The sequence below is a fragment of the Anolis sagrei genome, chromosome 3 (genome assembly GCF_037176765.1).
Source record: "Anolis sagrei isolate rAnoSag1 chromosome 3, rAnoSag1.mat, whole genome shotgun sequence".
Taxonomy (NCBI): Eukaryota; Metazoa; Chordata; class Lepidosauria; order Squamata; family Dactyloidae; genus Anolis; species Anolis sagrei.
The window spans coordinates 141,469,297-141,493,119 of record NC_090023.1 but is presented as its reverse complement, the minus strand read 5'-3'; the positions used below and the strand labels follow the sequence as shown (position 1 = coordinate 141,493,119).

The window sequence follows — 23,823 nt, the reverse complement described above, 5'->3', positions numbered from 1 at the left end:
GGAACAATACTGCTGCTCCAGCCAGATGGGTGGGGATGATAATCAGATTTGTGAAAAACACTGTAAATGACTGAGCCACCAAATAGCAGAATTTGGGGAGGGGGGTTGCTTACTGGAAGCCTGGTCTTGTAATGGCATCAGTCTTAAACTGGCCCTGGAGATCCTCTTGTGTACTATGACAATGATGGCAAAACATAAAGACTAGACAAATGATGCCAAGGTATTCCAATACCATGTTAACATAAAAACAAAAACAAAAACACTGCACTAGCTGTGGCACTGGAATTTTCTTCATGGGGATTCTTTCATGAATTTGCTATGGATTATTTTCCCTCTCAGTGCTGCTGATTTCTACAGATCACGGTGTCAGAGAACAGGCAATGAATGCTTTGTGCTGTTATGGATTATGCTAACAAAAAGCTGCAGGTGTGAATCTCACGCAATCTTACCACATAGGTCTTTTCTGATTCTGTGAGATCTGGTCCTGGCCTCAATGAATGATGAGAAGGCTGCATGGTCACCAAAGCACATGATAAGGAAGACGTTTTAGCACAGGCAGTACCATGTCAGATTAAATTCTCATGAACAAAGCAACAAAATAGCACATGTGTGTGGAGAATCACAACAAATGATAGCTACTGCTGCATTCAGATAATTTGGGTTGTTAGCAATGTTGCTAGCTGTATATTGCACTGTGGCTATGGGAAAGAGGATTAGAAGCAGGAAACCAACGGGGGAAATGAGGGCTCAGCAACATAAAGACAGATTATCAACAATATTTTGAACCAGTTCTTGTAAGGTAGCACAACCTATGGATTTAATTACCAGGGGAAATCAATATCTGTAGAAAGTACACAAATAATGCTGTAGAAAGTACACAAATAATGCTTTTAGTGAGATCAGTGGTTCCCAGCTTTTGGTCCTCTGGGTGTTTTGGACTTCAACTCCCTGAAATCCTAGCCATTTTACCAGCTGTTACGAATTGTGGGAGCTGAAGTCCAAAACACCTGGAGGACTAAAGCTTGGGGACCACTGCTTTAGATGATCCAGTTCTGGAATCCCTGAAATACTGGATATCTCAGAGGCAGAGCTTTGCTACCTCTCTCTAAACCAGAGCTATCCAAACTGTGGGTCATGATATGTCAGTGTGTCTGTCAGCTGCAGTGAGTTGGTGTGTCACAGAAGCGTCATACCAACACCTCTGAGTCAATGTGAAATAAACAATAAATCGTATATTTTTAAAATCATAAATGAAATATTTTTTGAGTCCCCATACATTTTCTTATTACAATTTATGTATGTGTTCACATCTCTTTTGAGGGGTTATGTCACAAAATTATGTGTGTCTAAAAAAGTATGTCACCAACGTGAAATGTTTGGAAGGCTCTGCTCTATATTATAAACATTTTGTAGTATCTGGAACTCACAATGAGCATGTGAAGCATCTTTTTCTTTTAATTGACAAGCTTATATTTACTTTAGGGGTTCTCAATTATTAGTTTACGTTTGTACTTTGGTACCAGAGGAATTGTGATAATTTCAGTTCCCTAATAACGAACTACCTTTTAAAGTTTGTTGGATATAAACAAAACAGCTGTATGTAAATTAAAGAACACTGAAATATTAATACTGAGATGTTCACATTTCTTGTTGTGAAATATATACTAATTCAACCCTCTTCCCTGGGTTCTGTCACTCTCCTACACATACAGTCTGAAGTAAAGATACAGATTTTTCAGAGCTCAAACACCTATGGAGAACATCCACAGAAGACCACAGAAGTGACAGATAACAGAATATGGCTTAAGCAATACCAAGAATATAAGAATAGGACCTACAGATATAGATGCTAAATAAAAAATTACAACTCATCTCATTATCCAGACAAAGAAATCTGGGTTTACATGAATATCAAAGTTAGAGAACAGCTAAATATTAGAGGGACAAGGGCCCAGTCAAAACAATGTCCTTGGGTGTGGATATGTGAAGAGGGGAGGCAGGGAGGGAGAAAGAGAGAGAGGGGGGAGAGAGCATGCAGGAACTTGCACAGCAATGGGAGGGAGGGAGATGTCCTTCAGATGCTACATTTAAACTCCTATCAGACTTCACCACTGGCTATTGCTACTTTTTCCCTTTATGATCCCATTCCACCCGAGGAGTTTTACGTGATCCCAGTATAGAGGCATATAAAATAGGTATTCAGATCAAACTGATAATAAATGATTAAAAATATACTTTAAATTCTTTTATTTTCCCTGATTTATAAAGTACTGCTGAAGCATTTGTTTTATAAAGTACTGTTTTATAAAGTACTGCTGTTTTATAAAGTACTGCTGAAGCATTTCATCTCACAGATTCATTTAAATGTTTAAAACAGCCACTAGGTGGCAAGCAGATTATAATGAGCAGAACTGCAATTCAACTTAATCTGAAGGCCACATGTTCCCAAGTCATGGCCAAAAGGTCTCAATGCCTGGTAGTTTAGGGGCGCTTCCAGACAGGGCTTAAACTCACTCCGAAACAACTGGGCTTTCCCAGTTGCTGTCCTCATGCCTGCACAGTAATTTCCACACTGGCATGGGGCCACTAGAGTCCCCCCGTCCCCCCCAAAGCCAAGAGGCGAGGGGAAGGGAAGTGATTTAATATTTCCCTTGATAGGGATTGATGCTGCTCAGAATTGCATTGGATTTTTTGGTTGCTGCATCACATTACTGATCAGCATCTATCTTGTAATCTACTAAGATCCCTAGATCTTTTTTTACATGTACTGCTATTAGGCCAGGAATCACTCAACCTACACTTATACATTCCTCCTTTTGTCCTAGCTTTTCTATCTGACAATGTCATTTTGAATTGGGATTCTGCTCTTTGGTATATTAGCTACCCCCCTCCCCCCAATTTGGTGTCATCTGCACATTTTTAGCACATCATCTGAGCCATTTATAAAAAAACAAGACCAAGCACAGGACAAAATGCTGAGGCATCTCTCAGAATATTTTGCGTGGATTGGGATGCATCTACAGTATTAACCTGAAATTGAATTTGTTCAAATATTCCAACATAATTCTTGGCAGTTGAAAGATGACAAAAGTATGAATTTAAATACTTATTTTTATGCAATACAACTCAAGTAATTAGACTTATGTTTTAATTTCATCACTAAGAACGAGTTTCCTTTGCCATCTTTAATTAGAGAACATGCTGAATGAAGAATGAGCCTGGCTCCTCCTGCTGCAATACACTGGTATTGTTGCACTGGCATAAGCAGTGACAGTAGAGATTGTTAAAAGGGTGAAGGCACATCAACTGTGAAGGAATGGAGGCAATGCAGAAATAGAGTGCTCAGAACTGGTAGAGTTCTGTTTACTTTTGTTTACTTTCTTTCATCCTTCCTGGGCAATCTTGGAAGGATGAGCAGATCAAGAAAATTATGGCAAACATCTTTATACAAGAATAAATATGAAAGGAATGGAAGCTTAATTAATCAACTCAAACTTTCTTATTAGCTGTAATTCAACTGTTTCATGATATCCATTTGCAATATTTCTGCTAGAGAACTGCTGCTTTAAATGTACTGAACATTATATATTGTCCAAACATCTAGATGCTCCCCACCACAATAAATGCAAAGATGGACTTGATGTGTGATCATGCAAATTTTACACAAGACAATGAAATATCAAGTGTTAAGCCCTCTCTGTCCCCATTCAATTACCTGTGGCATGTTGACTCTACATGAGAGTCTGGGAGGTAGTTCTGTTCTAACAGCAAAAGAAGGGATTGCAGAAGGAGACAGAAGAGCAGATGGATAGAAGGCTTTTGCATTTGCAGACTTTTAAAAGGAAAGAAAAGTTCATCAGTGCCCTGTTTACATTGTGTCAGTAATTATAGTCATTACAAACATGAAATATACTCGAAACTGAAGCAAACAAGCAAGTTCAAAAGCTGAAGCACTTTTCAGATTTTCTGGCCCATGTTAGCTTTGCAGAATATTATTCATGCATTTAAAATGAAAGTTAGGTCTGTTACAGAACTTCCATGAAAACGTAAGATAAGGATGAGGGTATGTCCACACTGTAGAATGAATGCAATTTGGTACTGCTTTGACTATTGTGGTTCAATGCTATGGAATTATGGGTGCTGTAGTTCTACAAGGTCTATAACATTCTCTGACAGAGTGTGCTGGTGGCTCCAGCAAACTACAGATCCTATGATTCTATAGCATAGAAACGTCAATGGTATCAAACTGCATTAATTCTACGATGTAGATGCATCCGGAGTGTTGATCTGGAACTTACAAATTATTTGTAATTTAGATCTGTCTCCGTTCATTAATGCTAAAATCACGTACTTTCCAAAATAAAATCTACCTGTACTTGTTATATTTCACGAGTATCTAAAAAGATGGTCACCATCACAAAAAAACCCCACAAAAAACCCACAAACAAAAAAAATTGTTTATAGGGCACAGATCACATTAGGAGAAGAATGTTGGTATCAAAACAAAATGATCCGAATACTTAATTAATGCAACACATTAGCAACTTGATTATGGTATATAAGTCCTGAATTATAATAAAGAAGGATAAGGGAAGACTCTTTCAAGATTCATTGATTCCCATCCTCTTCTAAAACCCTAGAATAATGGAGTTGGAAGAGCATCTAGTCCAAGCCCCTGCCATGCAGGAAAAGCACAATCGAAGCACCCCATGCTTAAAAGCTGTCTACTGCCATTTTGGAGAATGAACTCTTTAGATCATTAAGGTAGAATTTCTGTAATGATACATCATATAGTAACAGTCTGAAAAACAAGCTTTTGGAGGAGATGGGAATTTCTTCTAATAAATCCCTATTTTGGAATCCACACAAAATAACCTTCAATGTGTTTCCACAGATTTTTATATACCAATCGACTCTAAGATCAAGCTAGAAACAAAGTTACAGAATATAACAGCTATAACTTGGCAGAAGAAAGACCAATGTGAAACACACCTGAACAAATGCAACAATGCAAACTGCAGGAAAACAAACAGGCATGCAGAAAAAGTACCTTCATAACCCTGCTTTGACTCTCCCTCTGTTCAACATCCTTATAACTGTACATCCCACTTTTGGGTGGGCCATCTCCCTGCTCCTGACAAAGTTTCCTCTCATCAGAGAAGTGAAGAGATTTCTTTTGTGGGATAACACACTTCTCCATCTCTGACTGGCACCTTGCTCTACAGATCTCAGGGACACCACTGGGGCCTTTGTTGGCTGCAATACCATCTTCCCTGTCAATGCTTTGCTTGACTCTTCTGGTCTTCTGCCACTTGTCTTGGTGGCCAGTGACATCACTGAGCTCTGAGACGCAGCTATCAGGACTGCCAACTACAGAATAAGGGGAATTACCGTTGCTAGTGTGATAAGAAGGAGAGCTAGCAAACTTCTCCTCACTTGGCAGAACTGCCAAACTGATGTCCTGAGTGGATGACTGAGGCTCACAGGAGGAAGGCAGTGAGGAGACCACAGACGTGGGAGTTGAGGAATTGGAGATATTAGACTGGTGAAGGCTAATGGATGGTGAGGGGCTGGCCACCGACGGTGGTCTAAGGTAATCAATGTTACATAGAAAAGCATTAGGATGAGGTGGTAAAGGAGGGGTGACAGTTGGAGTTGGGGTACAGGTTGCTCCCAAAGTCAGGGAAATCCATTCTGAGGTGACGGCCTGCAATTCGGGAGACAATGCTGGGCCCATGAAGGGCAATGGTGGGGGAGTTGGTGTGAAAAGCAGCTCAGAACTGTGAGACTTCAAAGAAGAAGAAAAAGAACAGAAAGAAAGATTATTTTTTTAAAAAATCAATGCAAGAAAATATGGAGAAGAATGAAAAAAAAGCAAGGTGCAACTGAATATAGAAAAGAATAAGATTTGCTCTGCCATGGGCTCAGAATTACAGTAACTGTGAAGCAAGCAGTCTGAATGCATGCACTGCCAGTTCATTAATGGTGGCAAATGAATATGGCAATGGTAGGACACAATTTATCTCCTGAAAATTTCCCATAAAATGGGTAATGGATGTGAACTGGAGCATAGATAGGCAGAGAGAGGGGTGAATCTTCTTTTTAGTGGTACTGTTCTATCATGAACTCTGTTTGTTTAGATTTGTTTCTTTTGGTGGTTATTTTTCATGTACAGAAAAAGCATTTTTGAACAATTGGGATAATACTATGTTTTCGACAGGTTTCAAAAATGTGATTATTAACCAGAATTATGACATAGAAACCCACTTAAATAGGGTTGCCGCTGGTAATAACTTCCACATCTACTACCCCAACACTTTGCTACCGGGCTTAGATAATAGTTACAAATGAAAAACTGCACAATGCAAGAATATATCATTTGAATTTATGACCAATAAGTGCTACTTTAAAAAAACAGTTTCTGTGGAAAATATCAACACCTCACAGTTCTGCTAGGATCATTTCATAGCAAGTACCTGTGGTGAAGTTGCCTGGCTGTGGTTCACTGAGTGGGAAAATAGCAGATCGACATGATCTTCCATGTTCTTCACAACAGGCTGCTTAAATATGTCCACATATGTGACTGGGAAGATGCCTTGGCGATTGGTGCCAAGGATTTTTCCTTCATACCAGTTTTCATCTACTTGCCGGATTAGTGTGATCCTCTCACCCTGAAGAGAAATATGTTTATATTACTTCAAGCTTCTGATTTGTAGCAACATTGTCAACCCATGTACTCATGCACAGATGCTATTTTTGTATGCTCTGTTTATCTATTGTACAAATCTGCCCAAAAGACTATCTCTTTTAAAATCAAAGTGACAAGCTGGTTTGTTTTCAGAAAACAGGACAGTGCATGATTGATACTGGTCAAGGTAGGGATCTGTAGCTAAAAGTGTTTCATAGCATTCAACACAGAGCTAAAGTTCTAGTGGCCCACTTGAGAAAAATTGACAATTAAATTAGTTTCATTCAATGAAAAAGAAAATTCTCCTGGTTGGGCTCCCTTTATTCCCAGCAAATTTGGAAAATAGGTAGAACCTATCCATGCCCCTAATGTCATCAAAAATACGCTGTAGTCTTATCTCACTATATAACTTCTCAATAACCTCTTCTAAAGCTTCGAATCCGCTCTCTGCTCACATTTTATGGCTGACTGTGAACAAAAATTGATTTTGGAGGCTTTCAGATTTTAGATGTCTGGATTAGGGATGCTCTACTTGTATCAACCGTTTTGTTAACATCTCCTGTTAACAATATAGGTGGATTTTCTGCACCTAATTTTTTCCTAATCTATACCTCAGCTATGTATACTGAATGCAGTGGGAAAAGTGGACCCATCAATAGTGAGGGATCATGGGAAGTGCAATTTAGCAACATTTAGCGCATCCACAAGTTACCCACCCATACCTGACCCCGGAATAATATATGCCATGTTTCTGGTGGAGCGAAATCCATGAAAGTTCATGCTTAAAGATGGCACACCACTTTTTTGTCTGAACATAAGAGTTTATAACTCTATGCAACAAAATTTGAAAAAAAATCTGTTTGTGGTTTGAAAGTGTTAATTCTTGTTTCATTATGTGGTACTTATTTTGAAACTAGTTGTAAAACTCCAGAAATTTTGTTTTTGTGGCTGCCACAAACTATGTTGAATTGGTTGAGACTCTATGACAGGCATGGGCAAACTTCAGCATGTTTTGGAGGGCCAAAGTTTGCCCATGCCTGCTCTATGAGATATTTATTGAAAAACTATAGTAAAACGTGCTGCAGGATGTCACGTAAAACAAAGCTTTTTTGCAGTTTAATACACCTTTCCCATGTTTTTATAACAGAACCAATTAAGAAATGACATTTATAACCCAGAAACAAAAATCATGTTACAAAGTGTGATTAGTTATTGGGACAAACAATTGATGGAAAGCTCTTTCATGGACTAATGTAATTTTTAACAATATAATTCTTCTGAAAAAATCAGTTTTATTACCAACGATCCAGAAAGTGTCTTCCCAAACAAATAAAATTTTGATTCATAGGACGCATTGTCTGTACCTTTTTGAAGGACATCTCCACTTGAGTGTCACCATTGAAATTGAACTTGGCAACTGCATCTCCATATTCCAAGACTTGCAACTGCGAAGGTTTCTTAGGTTGATGTTTTTCTCTGGGTGGAAGTAGCTATAAACAAAAACAGACAAAACAAAAAGCAAAAAGTATTTGCAAAAACCCGAGGAAGATCCACCACTTTGGTCAAAGGTAAGAGCAAAACAAGTACCTCTACATATGACTGTGGAAAGATGCCCACTCTGCCATGGTGTTCGCCTTCGTACCAATTCTGATCAATCTCCTTATAAATGTACACAATATCTCCTTTCTGCAGTGGCAGTTCTCTGTTCACAACACATAAACTATATCTTAGTTATTTTCAACAATGGTATGTTTATGCTAAATACAAATATGAAAAAACAAAAATGGTACAAGTAATACACATTTTCCCTATTTCTGAGGCATGAGTGAGCCATCTGGCCTTCCATATCTTGCTGCACTTATCATTGGCTTTGTCAGCTGGGACTGACAATGGTGGCAGTGAAAAAGTATCTGAAACACTAGACTTTGACCACCTCAATCTAAGGACTAAGAATGGATGCAAATTTATTTTTAATTTACAATATTAATATTCTGCCCTTCCCACCGCGAAGGGGACTCAGGGCGGATTACAGAACATACATATTCGGCAAACATTCAATGCCATTTTTATACACTAGACAGACAATTATACATAGATAAGAGGTATATATATCAGCTTTCCCCATCTTTTGGCATCTTCGAAGGTGTTGTGTTCTGTTCTGGCTATGGTGTGTGTGTGTGTGTGTGTGTGTGTGTGTGTGTGTGCTGTCACTCCATTTTTCCTGCCGAAGAGCTAGTTTGCAACTTCCTTCCTCCTGGACTGAATTGCCAGCATTCCTTCTGGGTGCCTCAGAATACCTCCCCCACTTTTTAATGAGTGGTACATCACATTTTTGCTTTCAAACCACTAGGTAGGCAGAATCTGGGCAAAACTCACCCTGACCAAGCTTTAACCTGGCAGCCATTTGACTGACAAGAGTGACTGTAGCTGGTGTTTAACCTGCTGTGCTAAAGCTGGCCCTTAAAATGTTTTATTAGAAATTCCATTAGAAAACAGAGGTTTTTACTATGAAACCCTCAACAAATGATAGCCATTCTGTCTAAGGACTTCTTTCCACTCATAATCTGTGATCTCAACCAAGGGCTCTGGACTTAATTAGAAAAGCTGAGTTGAATACAAGACAGGCTCCTTTCTGTAGCAATAGTTCTGCAAAGCACCTCCTCACTGGCCTTTTAAGAGATGCCATTTGATTTGTCTTATAGTTTTATTTGAGCTTTTATTCATTCTTGTATTGCTTGAAATTGAAAACTGCACTGAGAGTCCTGGGGGCAGAAAAGACGCACCTTTAAATACCTTAAAATATTTTTAATAATTAAAACTGCATGATTGCTACAATGAATAAACAAGCACTGACTCCACAAAGCTGGAGCATAAGAACAACTCTGTCCCTGACAAAGAAAGCAACTAGCCATTTATACTCACTTTAGTGTCTGGGCTTTAAAATCGAACCTTGCTCTGGCAGCTCTCATCTAGAAGTTGAAAACAGTACATTTAAAATAAAGACCAAGTTCACAAGACATGGTTAGAAATTGTACGAAAATCCCAACCTTCTAGGCAGTGAATGGGATAAACATACTGTGAATTATAACAAGAGTTCAGGCAATCTGAACTCTTATATGACTGGAACGTCTTCATGAAATGACAGGGTCCAATAGAGTGGGCAAAGGTCCTGTACTACCAGTGGCAAAATCCCCACCTCCTGAGGTAAGTGGAAATGAAATGGTAAGAAATAGCTCCTCCCTTGCCAGTGAGGAGATAGGGGAGAGGAGGGGGATAGCAAGCTTGGTGGCCTGCAAGATCAAAAAACTGTCTTAAACTTATTTCAAAAGGGCATACAAATAGGTTTGTTGAGGTTGCTGACAGGGATTCGATGCAGAGACTGCAATACGTGCTCCGTAGCAAAATATTGCCTCTAAAAATAAATTACAATGACTTTACTGGCAAAAGTTATGCACAGAAAGTAGAATGAAACTGCCTTTTGATATGTGTATCATTGTGCCTTAGACATACATAACAAGGACCCCAAGTAATACAGCACTGAAATGTTTACCATGGCTGTGGAAACACTCCATCACAGCCAACTATAACAGGTCAGAAGGATCAGTTTTGTTTTACCAATTGGAACAAAAGTGACAAAGTGGATGGAAAGGAAAATTAAAATGTCTCATATACTTCTGAGGAAGGAGGGATAGATATTGGTATGATTAGACTGCATCATTGTCTCTGTAAAAAAAAAAACCAGTCACATACATTCTCTGCAGTCACATTTGAATCACCTATGTTCATATCTACTGAGCTGAATGTTTGAAAAATTATTATTAGCTAATGAAAGGGATCTAGGACCCATTTAAACTACAATACAATAGCATTATTATTCCATTTTGACCATCATGGATATGCCCTATGGAATCCTCAGAGCCTATTTACATGGACAAAAATAATTAACACTCACTACATAGCTACTTGGATCTCAATAAACAACATGTCCTACCTTTAGCAATAAAAGCAATTCTTTTAGGTGTTAATGTGATATACCAAAACTTGCTTCTTGCTCCATGGTTTCAGAAAAATCCAATCTGTTGCCATTTTTTGCTACATGTGTACAATCTAGATCTAGATCACTCCACAGCAAAAAGGTAGGTCAGGTTGCTAGGACGGCAAGCACCATAATTTTTGTTTACATGTCCACTGCTATTTGCTGGAGTGTATGCTTTGTAACATTACATATTCCTTTAACTTTTTTGTGTTAATGGGTACAGAGTGGGGAGAGATGCATTTTACACACAAGTAAGAGAGTGGAGGATTAATTTCCCCCATTTTTACCCTGGCCCTGAGCTTATGCTCCTATTCTGGATCCTCTGGCTGCAGCACGCCACCTTTTGCTGGCTTTTGAAAAGCAGCATAGTCCCCTTACCACAATGTTAGGATCCCAAAAACATTGGCAATAATAAACATTTTCTGAATGCCAGCTAGTGGCTGTTTTAGACATTTACATAATTCTGTTTTGCAGTGTTCACAGTAGACTCTGCAGATGTTTTGGCTGTACTTCAAAAGAAGAAGAAAACCAGCCTGTTCAGCAAGCTTATTTATTATGAGTAAATGTTTGATTTTTATACCTATTTTATATAGCTATATATCTTAGGCCACATAAACATATCATTGGCCAGAAGGGGTCATGAGTTTAAGAAGCCCTGGTATAGACAACTCCCTAGAGACATCCACTGCTTCACCACGGCAAAATCCAGAATTCCAGAGGCTAGAACCATGTCTGTCAAAATGGAATGGTAATGCTATACTTGGGTAGTGTGACTGGGCCCTAATAGCTGTTACCTGCTCAATGATAATTTTACTGAACAAGTAATAACTTCTTATAAGGCTAGAAGAAAATTTCAGGACCAACTCTCAGAATTTTCCCTGTACAATTTGGAAATAAATACTACAGTCAGTAAGAAGATGCCATACTTTGAAGAAGTAGGGAGAGATTATGCAGATTATTTGAATATACCTGCATAGATGGGCAAGCTTGTTTCTTGCTGCTCTAAAGACTGGGGTAAGGATCAATGGATCCAAGCTGCAGGAAAAGAGATTCCACCTAAACATTAGGAAAAACTTCCTGATGGTAAACTATGTTTGGCAGTAGAACATGCTGCCTTGGAGTGCGGTGGAGTCTACTTCTCTGGAGATTTTAAAGCAGAGGCTAGATGGCCCTCTGTCAGGAGTGCTTTGATTGTATGTTCCTGGATGGTAGGAGGTTGGACTGAATGGACCTTGGGGTCTCTTCCAGCAATATGATTCTATGTTTCAAAGTATTAGGCCCTCCAGATGATCTTGCAGCATTCCACATAATTTGTTCTGCTTGTCAGGACTACTAGGTGTAGTGGTTCATGATTTCCACTGGAATACCAACCATTAAAAAGCTACACAACATATAAATGAAGAAGAGGGGATTTGACCACATGGTAACAGGAACAGTTACTGGGCAAGGCAAATGAAATGGGCTACACTAGGGGTTCACAACTTTTGAGAAATATGACCCCTTGGGGGAAAATCCCTCCCAACTCTTTTGTCTTGTTTGTCTTTTCTTTTCAAACATTAAAATACAGATATAACAATTTTTTTGTCTGACATGGAGACCACAAAGAAGCAAAGAGAGAAGAACGCCATCTAGGTTTAATCCACTAACGGATAATCACATGGTAAGGGTCAAGAAGACAATAAAGTTTTAAAGCAGAAGTCACATACAAGGAGAGAATGAAGCATTATATACTGCAAAAGATGAAGCAAACGTCCTTGGATTTTTTGTAAAAATAACAGATACTTTAAAGGCATGCGTCATAGTGGTGCACTAGCAATCCTCAGCAGACATGCTTTTTGTACAGAGAGATTAATTCAGTTCAACAATATCAAAAGCAGTTTCTAAATCAAGCAAGAATGAGGGAAAATAAAAATCAACACCTTGAACAGCTAATGGTGGCCTAAAAGCACAACACTATGAGAGGCAAATATGAATTGGGTCAAGCAGCAGATTGAGGCAACCACAACAGACCTCTGACCCAGATTTCCTTTTTGCTGTATCGTCTACAATTAGGAGATCCCCAAACCGCTCATTAGTGATAAATTGATGGTGCGTAGGAATGACCCCTGTGTGCCTTCTAGCTGCAATATCAGCTTCTTCTTGCTCACGTTTAAGCCGTCTCTGGTCCTCTAAAAGTTTCTGCCATAAAATTGCATAAAATGGGCAATAAATAATCTAGTTTATGGCACTTAGACTTGCCAACAGATCAAACAAACAAACAAAAAGTTCACCAAAACTAGACCCATCCCACCTATTTCCAACCTATCAGAACAAGTTCAGAGAACACATTATTACACTGGCCAACACACATTTTAGTGCCTCAAATATTAAGACTCGTTTCGATGTATATTTGACTTGCTGATTCCAAAAATAGCACCAGTTTCCCCCTATCAGCTCTAGTTTATGAGATACAGAACATCTCTACCAGCCGTCATCTGCTTACCCACAGAAAACCATGATAACCATATCTAAGAAATTAGAGCTGATGTGGTTTACCCAATGCAATTTTCCAAATCAGTGGCCCAAATAACCTCAGGAACAGGCCTAAAAACCAAGACAGCAAGAAATTACTTTTGGTTGGGCTGTGTTATTATATGCCAAGTCAGATTGAACACTCTTCTAAGAATTCTGCAAAATAGGGACACAATATAATCTTTTATGGGGAATGTCCACATACGTTTTTTAAAGGAAAAATTGTAGAAGGTTCCATCAGCCTTCTTATTTTCTATATTTTCCACTGTTCAAGATTTAAGTGATACTGTTTATGAAGCCAAAACAGCACTACCACAATATGAGAAGAAAGTATACTTCTGGAAGGGGTTTACTCAGGGAACCCCCCCCCCTCAAAAAAAACCCCAGTTCAATGAAGTCTGAACATAGTGGGCACAGAATATTAATGTTGGGGGGAGAGGAGAGAGTGAGATAACCAAATGTGGAGGAATGAAGGAGATCACCACATAGCAAATGTGGCATCTCTTTTTATAAATGTGAGCAGCAGCCAGATTTCCTCCAAACTTTGCAGGTGTAGTTTCCTCATTATCTCCAGCGCTAAAGCAGGAAGGAAGACTTGCTTTGCCACCCAGGGCTAAGGTAACAAAGCAAAAACCTCTGGCTGGTAGGGGACAGTTGAATCTAACCAGCGTCTCTCCTAGCAGGCCGTTGCTTTAGAAAAGTCAGAGAGATACAGATCACATCTGGGATGACTTTTGGCAGGCTTTTGGAACAGTTTCCAGATGCATCACTCAGTCCAAGATTCTTGGCAGAAAGTCTTGATCACAGGTATGAAATGTGTTCAACATGTCTTCAAACAGTAGAACACAGACAGTATGGAAAGGAGAGACATTAGGCCCTTGGAATAAGTGCACGGCTGGCTAGAACTCTGAAGTTATTTCTCTACAGAACACATTGCAATGTGGAGTATGGAGAGAAGTAAACGTGATCTTTGGCATACTGAAAATATACCTTTGTAGACCAGACACTAGGGCCTGATAGAAGAAGACTTGTAAGCCCTGTGTGTGAGTGTCCCAGGTGTATATGTATGTGTTTAGTTTTTTGGGGGAGAGGGGAAATAAATCTTTATTCTTAGGCACAATTTAGGACTTCTGTTTTTATATTTTAATCCACACACTATCAAAATCAAATGTGCCAGTCTTAACAGCACACTTTAGCTTTAATTTCTCTCATAGGCCTGTACAAACCTGGAAGGCCATGGTTCATGTACAACTGGTTTAACATAACCAAAAGACTGTATTATGCAATTACAACCTTAGCCATGGTAGTGAGGTGGGTGTTATCAAATATAGAATGACAAGTGCAAAGGGACTCGCGTTATTTTCCTCAAAATGTTTCAAAAGATGTAGCAAAAACTAAAGATTTCCTATTGTCTTGTTGGACTATTTTTTCCTTAACAATTACATTCAGAAACATAATGAGGTAGTTGCTTGCCTGCTGTTTTTCATAAACCAGTAAGAGCAGACTACAGTGAACTTGCATGAATGAATATAAAAAAAACCTGTTGTTTCCCACCATGATATACACTTTCTGAAGGTAAATGTGCTATTAAACCAGGTTTCACCATTACATAATACAATGTTTCTAGTCTTTCTAAACTTGATCTCCAGAAGTGGTCTTTCAGATCAGTAGAGTTCAACAATCCCACTTACAATCCACCATTGAGTGATCCATTACCAGCCAGCAAGGACGATGAGTGGAGCTCCTACTTCTGCCACTTACACTGGGCTCCTGAATGAGGTTTCCTGCCCATCTGCCTTCAGCTCCAAATCTGAAGCTAGGGAAGGTGAGGGACCAATAACTGAAATCTATGCAAAACTATCTGGGGCCAAGTCATGTAATAATGAAGGTTATTCCAAGGTGAGAACCTAGCAGACATGATATCGGAGACTGAAATAAAGGGTATGTCAACATTCTTGGCGTAGCTGCTATTTTTTGGTTTTTTTCTTCTTCTTGCCTATAATAAACACTTTTATGCATCTGAAAACTTTAAACTCTTAAGTAAAAAATGAAAGCATGTTTTCAAGTAGTAATTAATATAATTATTGCAGCAATATATACTCTACTCCGCAATAAAACTGACAAGGTCATTCATCAGATACCAACTCAGGAGACCATCTTGATTATGTTCAAATTCTATTCCAACTACTGCTTTAAATCTCTGAAGAAATAATACTGACTGGAGCAGGACAGATTACCTCTTTATCACTGTGGCGTCTGTGGAAAATATCTTCAGGATTCTCCATGTAATCAAGTGGTGGAAAATGTCTTGGTGATTCTGAATCTACTTTAAAACAATACAGGGTCATTAAAAACAAACTGATTTGACCAGGAGAACCAGAAAGAGGGAGAGGAAAGGGGGAAAGGAGGGAGCTTCAATGCCACCAATCAATTGTAATCAACTATTGGTAACTTCTTATTTCTTCTGGATTTAAAGGCTGAAGCAGATAATAACGTTGAAGTAAGAAACAACACAAATTCCAAGCCCATGAAAGCCAACCAAATGATTTAATCAGTATATTTGTTGCTCACCAAATATGATGCAATGTGGTGTCACTGAAGAAAGTTGCATAACTACATGCAAAGATAAAGAAGCACATATGTGCACATGCATGTTCACATGCACACACATGCAAAAACACACCAAGAACCTGAATGACTGCTTTAACAACTAACAGGGTTGATTAATTTAATTTCTTGGGGATGCAAATCACATGGGTTTAAGCTGTTTTCTGTAAGCAATTCACAATCTAAATGGTACCTTTTGGCAATCTGTTTTAATTAGTAATTAGAAATGCAGAAGAAATTATTTCTGAAAAGTTCAGTCAAGTCCTGAAATGCAAACAGGGTGCACAAGAGATACGTTGTAAATGTAATATGGAGCAAGGGGTGAAAAATGGAGGGGAAGCAAACAGAGACAGATGAAATCAAACTAAATAAAGTACACAAAAATGCCACCTCCAGGGTATGTCCTGAATTCCTTTTGTGGGTTGTTGTTTGTGTCCGCCTTGTAGTATAAAGCATATGGTACATTCCCATTATTAAACACATCTGGAAAGTCCAGTAGTGAAACAGAACTACTTTGCCAAGTTTCCACTTCCAGGAAGTGGCTAAATCTTTTGACAATGTCACAGGAAGAGAAGCGTTTGGGAGCTGGCGGTTTCCTCTGCATACATAGCTCATAGAAGGAGGGGTTATTTCTGTGGCTTCCCTTTGACTGATCATTCTGGATTTCACAGCTGGATGCCAGCAAGGCTCCCAGTCCAGGCAAAGGAAGTGTTGTTCTTGAGTGTCTCTGCAAGGGCTTTTTCAATCTGAAGGGAAGAGGGCTCATGAGGTAGATATTTCTAGGGAGCAGGTGCTTTTCTCCTTCAACATCCCCTTGAGCAGGCTGCTGCTGTTCGTGTCTCCGCATAGTTGTAAACCTTGTGTAGGAAGCTGGGCATGATCCTTTGCATTTGTTCACTTTGTATTTCTGAGGCATGCTGATGCTACTGTCGCCACCACTGTCATTGGATTTATTAGATATGACATCTATGTCATCAGGACAAGCGGAGAGTGTATCTATTGGGGTCATATTACTAAATTCTGATGATGTATCCTCTATATTGCTATAAGAATGGGATGAAGTATCCGCTAGGTTAGTTAGATCAGCTAGATTTTTCTTCCCCAGAACTGGCATGGACAAATCCAACTCATACTCAGCTGAATATATTGAATTTAAGCAGCTATTTGAGAGACTAGGAGTTGGAGATTTGATATGGGTACTGGAGAAGCTAAGAGCAGGCATCGACAAAGATTTCTGAATGAGCATTTCGAAGGCAGTGATGCGAGAAGATACAGTGTGCTTGGGGATCTGCTCCAAGTTCTCTCGGTGGGGGCTGAGGCTGGGTTCTCTCTTGCTCTTAAATTCACCCTCAAAATGGGATGCAATTTCCTTCACACTGCCGGATGAAATAGCGCCCACCTGGAATCCAGAACGGTTGATGTGGTGCATGTCTTTATACAGCATGGCAAACTCCATCCCATTCTTCTGGGAACCAAGCATATAATCCTTCCTGAAGCTGGAAGAGCCACATTCTCTCAAACTCTGGGTACTACTGGACTTTGCAGCCGATTGCTGCTTAGATTTCATTAGGATATTCTCAAAACTTGTATCGGCACCTATCACAGAGTCTTTCTTGTTACCAAAGAAGGTAAGCGAACTATGCAGATTTTCACAGCTTTGTGTTTTCTCATGAGGCAAGAGATCTTTTTTGTCTAGCCTAGGAATAGGTGGAGGAGCACGCTTGGGTTTGAACTTGGAGGGAAGAATCTCAGCAATACAGACTTTTGCGACAGACAACGGCTTCTTATATTTACAAAACTGACCTAGGTGGCCAGCATTACTAAGGTTAAAGGATAGGCCATGAACTGAAGAGCGTGCAATTGTATGAGCATTCCCACCTTTACGGTCCACTGGAAAGCATGCAGAATAAAATAAACAGAACCTGTTAGCTTAAGTGTGGCAAAGCTGTTGATAAATGGGGGTGGGAAGGAAATGACATGCTTTGGGTTTCACAGAACACAGTCCTGAGAAAGGCAAGGTTCAAAAGGAGATGCAGATGTAGCCAGGCCCTGTTGCTGAAGTGCAGGGAAGAGCCGATGCTTAGGAAGAAGGCAAATGCCACAGTATCAGAGGAGCTGTTAGAGTAAGGGAAAGGGTGGGACTGAATCAGTCCTTTGATGGGCAGGTGCCAAGGCAGGCATCCTATTTCAGGCATCTGAAATAGAATAGGATTATTAACGGCTCAGGTGAGAAGTTTGCAATGGATCTGGTATACTTTTCATGCAACACTCCTGCACATGAATAGCAATTCTGTATTAACTGCTATTAGGTGTAAAAGCATGCAAATTTTTGGGTTAACATTTTTTTCTTTCCTGATGAAAGAAAAAGTAGAAAATTCTCAGCCCCAAAAGATAATAAAATGGTTAATATTTTTAGTCACTTGGAAGTGACACAACTTAAAATCCAAATTTTGCAAAGTATATCCTTATATACTTAAATCAAATGCTTTAAACTTAAAAAATGACAATGAAAGGGGAAAGCTTGCTACCTTCATGGTACAGTACTTCTGTTCAAATCAGATTTGTTAGCCTTTCAGTTTCCCAAAGAGTTTTGTACAACACATTTGGATAAACTGGTTGAGAATGAAAACTCCCAATCTTGTCAAATACAAAAGTCAGCAGGAACACACCAGGATAATGTGGCTTAGTAAAGACATTATTCATATTTAAAGTTAACAGGCTTTGTGGTTAGACACTGTCTACAAGAAGTATTCTAAAAGGATATCCACTATTCTTCTTCTTCAGATAACTGTGAGTCAGCTGCTTTTCCTCCTCCCTAATGTACAAGATACCACCTGTAGGCTGTTGCTGCCACTCTACAAAGTATGCAATCCCATATGTTCCCTTGAATCGAATGGAGATTATCTCTGAGTAGAAGTGAAGGAGACTGCAGTTTTAAAAAACCTTGATGCTACTTTATAGAAGCAAGCTTGGAAAGTAACAGCAAAAAGGTAAGAATAGTAGCAAGCAGTCAGCATCAATCAGTTGTGTTCAACTGAAGTGCTAAGTTCATATCTCACTTATAATGTTTTATTACTGAAAGCCACAGTTCAATAAAGGAGTGCTGTAGGACCTGTGCATTACCTCCTGCTACAATAGACAGTTAATGAATATGCTCCTTCAGTATTCACTTCTTCTTTATTGAAACATGTTTAGCGATAAATCTTAACATTGCCTATATCCCTGTCAATGTTGCCTGTTTCCTTTTCTCCTGAAACAATTTGTGTTGTTGCAAGTCACCCTCTCTTTCTTTTTCAAAACCTCTGTGATAATTCTATTTTTTTCCCTTTTACTGAGTGACTAACAAGCTCAGTATTCTCAACAGAGGAGCCTGCAACTGGCAATTGTAGGCACCTCTGCTGAGAATACTGAGCTTGTTTCTCAGCGTACGGGTGAAACACAATCTGTCTATGATTCAAGGACCAGTCTAAAAAAGAATCAGAGGGCAGTTCTGGCCCTGGATTATTTATTTTTATTGTTGATGAGAAGTAAACAGAGGTATTATTTTGTAGCAGACTGCCTTGCTACATTATTCAGCAGATGCAATTTCAGCTGCCAAATTGAGATCACACGCATTATATATATATAACACAATTTGTTGATTAGAATGTGGTCTGTGACATTGTCTGGGGTGGGTATCCAAATGTTCTTCTGGGACTGGCCCAGCAGAACACCTGGACACCCTACCCCCCCCCCCCCAAAGCCCCCAAAGCCCTTTTAAAAGTAAAATAAACTTACCTGGCCTACATTACAGTGTTGCCGGAGCCCTCCCAGCATGTAGAAGAGGAAAATCCCCCCTCCTTCCTGGCATGTCATTTCTATGCATCAGGAGAGCTCCAGCAACACTGTAATGGAGGCTGGGTAAGTTTATTTTACTTTTAAAAGGGGGTGGGGGCTTTGGGGAAGGGGTTGGGATTTCAACAGTTTTTCAGACTAATTTAGTCTAGAAAACTGAGAATGGTGTCTGGACTGCAGTCCAGACTCCAGAGGTAGTGGGTTTATCCTTCCAAGAAGGCACAGAATAAACCCATTATCTAATTTATGCACCACAAACCAGGAATTTCCTAGTTTGTGGCTAATTAATTCAGGATTGCCCAAAATGTTGTCTGGAAAGCCCCCTTTTTATTGCAGAAGTTTCCACAATAAAGGGGCTGTGTAGATTTGCCCTGGGTTTGACAGAGGAAAACCCAAGTTTTTATGGTCCTGTCTTCTCAGGACTGCCATTATACTTTATAACTTGAAGAATCTGCTTCCCTTCTTAGGTTAAGTTCAGTTCCTACTTTTCCCTTTAGCTTACTTTATCTTCCTTTATCTGAGTTTAAACACAGTCACATTTGGCTGCAGCTCTCTTGATAATAGTACTATCTCTTACTACTGGTAGTTTGACTATATCAATTACGGGTAACCAAAATATTCAGATTAGTGACTCATCTTATGACATATTTCATTATTTTCGTTTTCTTCCAGTTATACAACTGTGACATTGTAACTGCTATTATTACTGAGATCAAATTTGATTATATTAACCTAGAAAGTCATCAAGAGCATGGTTCTGGAAGAATAAATAATGTTAGCAGACAGAACAATAAGTAGATCAGCAAGATGATGGGCCGAAGTGATCTGACCACTGAAATCATGAAGGAAAAGAACAGGGCGCTATTGCAGGAATGTTGGGAAGAGAGAAGAAAAAAAGCAATGTGATGAACTAACCACAACCAAGAATAAAAGGGAGCATAATCAGAGCATAATTTGGAAAAGGGGGGAAGCAATTTAAACATGTGGAAGAGTAACAGACAACACCCTCCAAGGTTTGGAGAAGATATCCCCAGATATTAATGAAAAATATTTTTCCTTAGAGTTTGGACTCAAAGTTTTGTCTTAAATTCTGAAAAGAAGAACAGATAGCTGTGGGTTATTGTATTTTTGTGTAGTTGTGTTTGTATATTTATTTGATCTTCAATCCTAAAAAGAAGCTTAGATGCTGTGTGTTAATATATCATCTTGTGTATTGTATTAATATATCATCTTGAGCAGTGGTTCTCAACCTGGGGTCCCCAGATGTTTTTGGCCTTCAACTCCCAGAAATCCTAACAGCTGGTAAACTGGCTGGGATTTCTGGGAGTTGTAGGCCAAAATACCTGGGGACCCACAGGTTGAGAACCACTGATCTTGAGTATTGAGTCTCAAAACTTCTAAATATGAAACCAAATAAGATAGGATTTTTAGATTTCCATATAGGAGAACATGAAAAACTCAAGAGATAATTGTCCCATCTACACTGACCATTTAATGTAGCTATAAGTCAGCTTCAAAGTCTGGCTGCTATATAATGCATGCCATGAAACCACTCTGCAGCATGCTTTAAGGCAAGCCTCTTCAACCTGTGGTCCTCCAGGTATTTTGGAGTTCAGCTCCCAGAATTCCTGATCATTAAACAAGCTGGCTAGGGCTTCTGAGAGTTGGAGGCCCAAACACCTGGCAATTTAAAAGAATTAAAGTAGGTTGAAGAGTTCTGCTTTAAGCCTTTTAAACTGAAATAAGCCAAGTTGGGGGATATTTTGAAACAGAACCCATAACACACAATAGCACACTCGAATATAAACTACATTGCATGGGGAAAGCAACTCTACGGTATGTGATTTACTGTGTGGACACCCAAAGTGCTGTTTTGATGTGCATGTGTTCATTCCTGCCGAGGGAGTTGAAAAAAATGCATTCACTACAACTGTCAAATCGCGTATACTGTGATCCCAGAACCAGTTAGAGGCCAGTCTCTGTGATTTGTGTAATCAATCCAGTCATATACATAGTAAAACAGGTTTTCCCATTTGGTCAATGTAGATGTGCCCAAAATATATATCACTTCACATTGTGAGTTACTACAGTAACTATCTTACTTCAAAAAGTTTGCAAGTAGAAAATCCTCCCCACAAAGTAATATTTAACTGAAAATAAAATGACACCCATCAGCTGAAGTATGAAATGATGTTGATATATCAAATGCAATACATTACTACTGTTGTTTCATACATGTTAATACAAAATAATATAACAATCTCTATAAAAGTCGATCTAATAAGAAATACTATGATGTTTGATTTGTTGCTCTACCTTTAGTGGAAGCCGAACTGGATGGACGCTTGAGGCCACTTAGCCCTTGCAGTGGAATATCACCTCCTTCCAAAACACTTTTATAGATTTGCCTTTCTGTCTCCAATCCAGTAGAATCTCCTATAGTGTCGTTAAACTCTCTCTGTGCTAGATGGGAGTTTGGTGAATATGGTGAACTAAAGAGGATGAGAAATTATTTTTCTTAACAATTAAAATAGGCATGGTAAGTAATATTATCACACTAGTTTAATATCAACAGACTAATGTTGCATTGGAAGAATTCATTCTCATTCCCACATTGCAAAGATTTTGTAGTACATGGCAAATCTGCCTACGCAATGCATCATATCACACATGAACCCACTTCAGAGTCAACACTATTAGTCTTGGAGAATGAACAACTGACGTGACAGGGCACTGGGATGGCAAGTTTGCTGCCTTCTGTTTAAGGTAAAGGTCCTTGCCTTTATGGAGAGCCATGCAACACTCTAAATCTGGGACTTACTGGCTCAAACCACACTGCTGGTTTTCTATTTACTTCCCAAAATTCAAGACTAAATCACATTACAGTGGTGTGCAACTTTTAAAATAATTCAGAAGCATCCTTCTACAACTTCAGTAAGACTTACAACTTCAGTAAGAACATTACTCCTGAATAATTGCTGAAGTAAAATAAATTTGGTTTAGTCTGCTATTAATCAGCAAATTTTGATTAGATTGATTGGATTTACAGTTTAAAACACTGGGTATTCTTATTTCACACATCTTCAACCTTGTTCTCTAACAGATCTTGTCAAAGTTTAATCTTGTGTTATTCTGGTTGGGGATGGGGGCATGGTGAGGTGGTGTGTCCATCTCTATTCTTTATATTTATCTTGAGTCACTAATGTAAAAGAAACATATGATAAATTTGGGTTTTGCTCTTTAAATCTTATATAATCCATTAATTCATTATATTTATTTTTAAATATTGATAGCCTAAAATACTGATGGCCTAAATTATGACTTCTTGTCAATTTCAAGAGCCAGGAAAAGCAAATTTAAATCTAGTGTTAAAAGGATAAAAGTTTGAAGACAGAAGAGAAATCTGGATACGTTGGGTATATTATGATTTTGTTATGGTTTAGGAATGGAGAGCGTGTGGCCCTGCAGATTATTATTGGATTGCAACTTCCATCATACCTTTAACTCTTTGAAGAAGAGAGGAAAGTTCTGAGAAATATATGTTGTCTCAGTTAATATCAAATCACACAGGATAAATAGCATTCCCCCATCCCATGAATGAATTTTAGACAAGCTGTTACTATGTATTCTGAAAGAAGCACCACTTAGGACAAATCAGGAGATACAATTACTAACAAAGTAAATGTTCCAAAAACATTAATATACACATTTAACAATAGGTTCCCAAACTTACTGGGTCGAATGGTCTGAGAGAATTTCCATTGAAGAAGAATGTGCTGTACTCTGAAAATACCCAAACAACAGTCATTGATACACACACACAATTCAGATCAAAAATCAAAGTCTTGACTATTGACCATGGCTTCCAGTGATAGCAGTTCCTCTTGCATGTCAAACTCTGCAGTTATCTCATGAAAGAAAAGGGACAGATGAGCAGTAGTTCTTATGGCCATTGTCTCAAACCAGAGAGAAAAAATGTAAATCTCTTACAGAGTCCTTTAATGTGTTTTCAGTATCTTCTGCTAAATCAGTAATCCAATCTGAGAGGGTTTTCTGAGACAAACACTCTGAAACAATTTTACTTTGTCTGGTGCTAACAACTTCACAGCAGCCACCATTTCATTAATTATCCCTCTACAGTGTCTTT

General features: G+C 38.9%; 1 protein-coding gene across 16 annotated transcripts in view; it reads right to left on the bottom strand.

Moving 5' to 3' along the window:
- Positions 1–23,823, bottom strand: part of SORBS1 (sorbin and SH3 domain containing 1) — a 122,882-nt gene that overhangs the window by 6,890 nt on the left and 92,169 nt on the right. For 4 of the 16 annotated variants that reach the window (XM_060769339.2, XM_067466920.1, XM_060769341.2 and 1 more), the window contains 12 exons: positions 23,410–23,459; positions 21,993–22,168; positions 16,233–17,732; positions 15,473–15,561; positions 12,735–12,902; positions 9,611–9,657; positions 8,276–8,390; positions 8,053–8,178; positions 6,477–6,671; positions 5,051–5,788; positions 3,716–3,832; positions 450–509 (listed from right to left, as the gene is read on the bottom strand). In XM_060769339.2, the coding sequence (XP_060625322.2) occupies positions 450–509; positions 3,716–3,832; positions 5,051–5,788; positions 6,477–6,671; positions 8,053–8,178; positions 8,276–8,390; positions 9,611–9,657; positions 12,735–12,902; positions 15,473–15,561; positions 16,233–17,732; positions 21,993–22,168; positions 23,410–23,459 (3,381 nt within the window). The remainder of the gene's footprint in view (positions 1–449; positions 510–3,715; positions 3,833–5,050; positions 5,789–6,476; positions 6,672–8,052; positions 8,179–8,275; positions 8,391–9,610; positions 9,658–12,734; positions 12,903–15,472; positions 15,562–16,232; positions 17,733–21,992; positions 22,169–23,409; positions 23,460–23,823) is intronic. The other 12 variants (XM_060769354.2, XM_067466921.1, XM_067466922.1 and 9 more) reach the window with 8 other exon arrangements.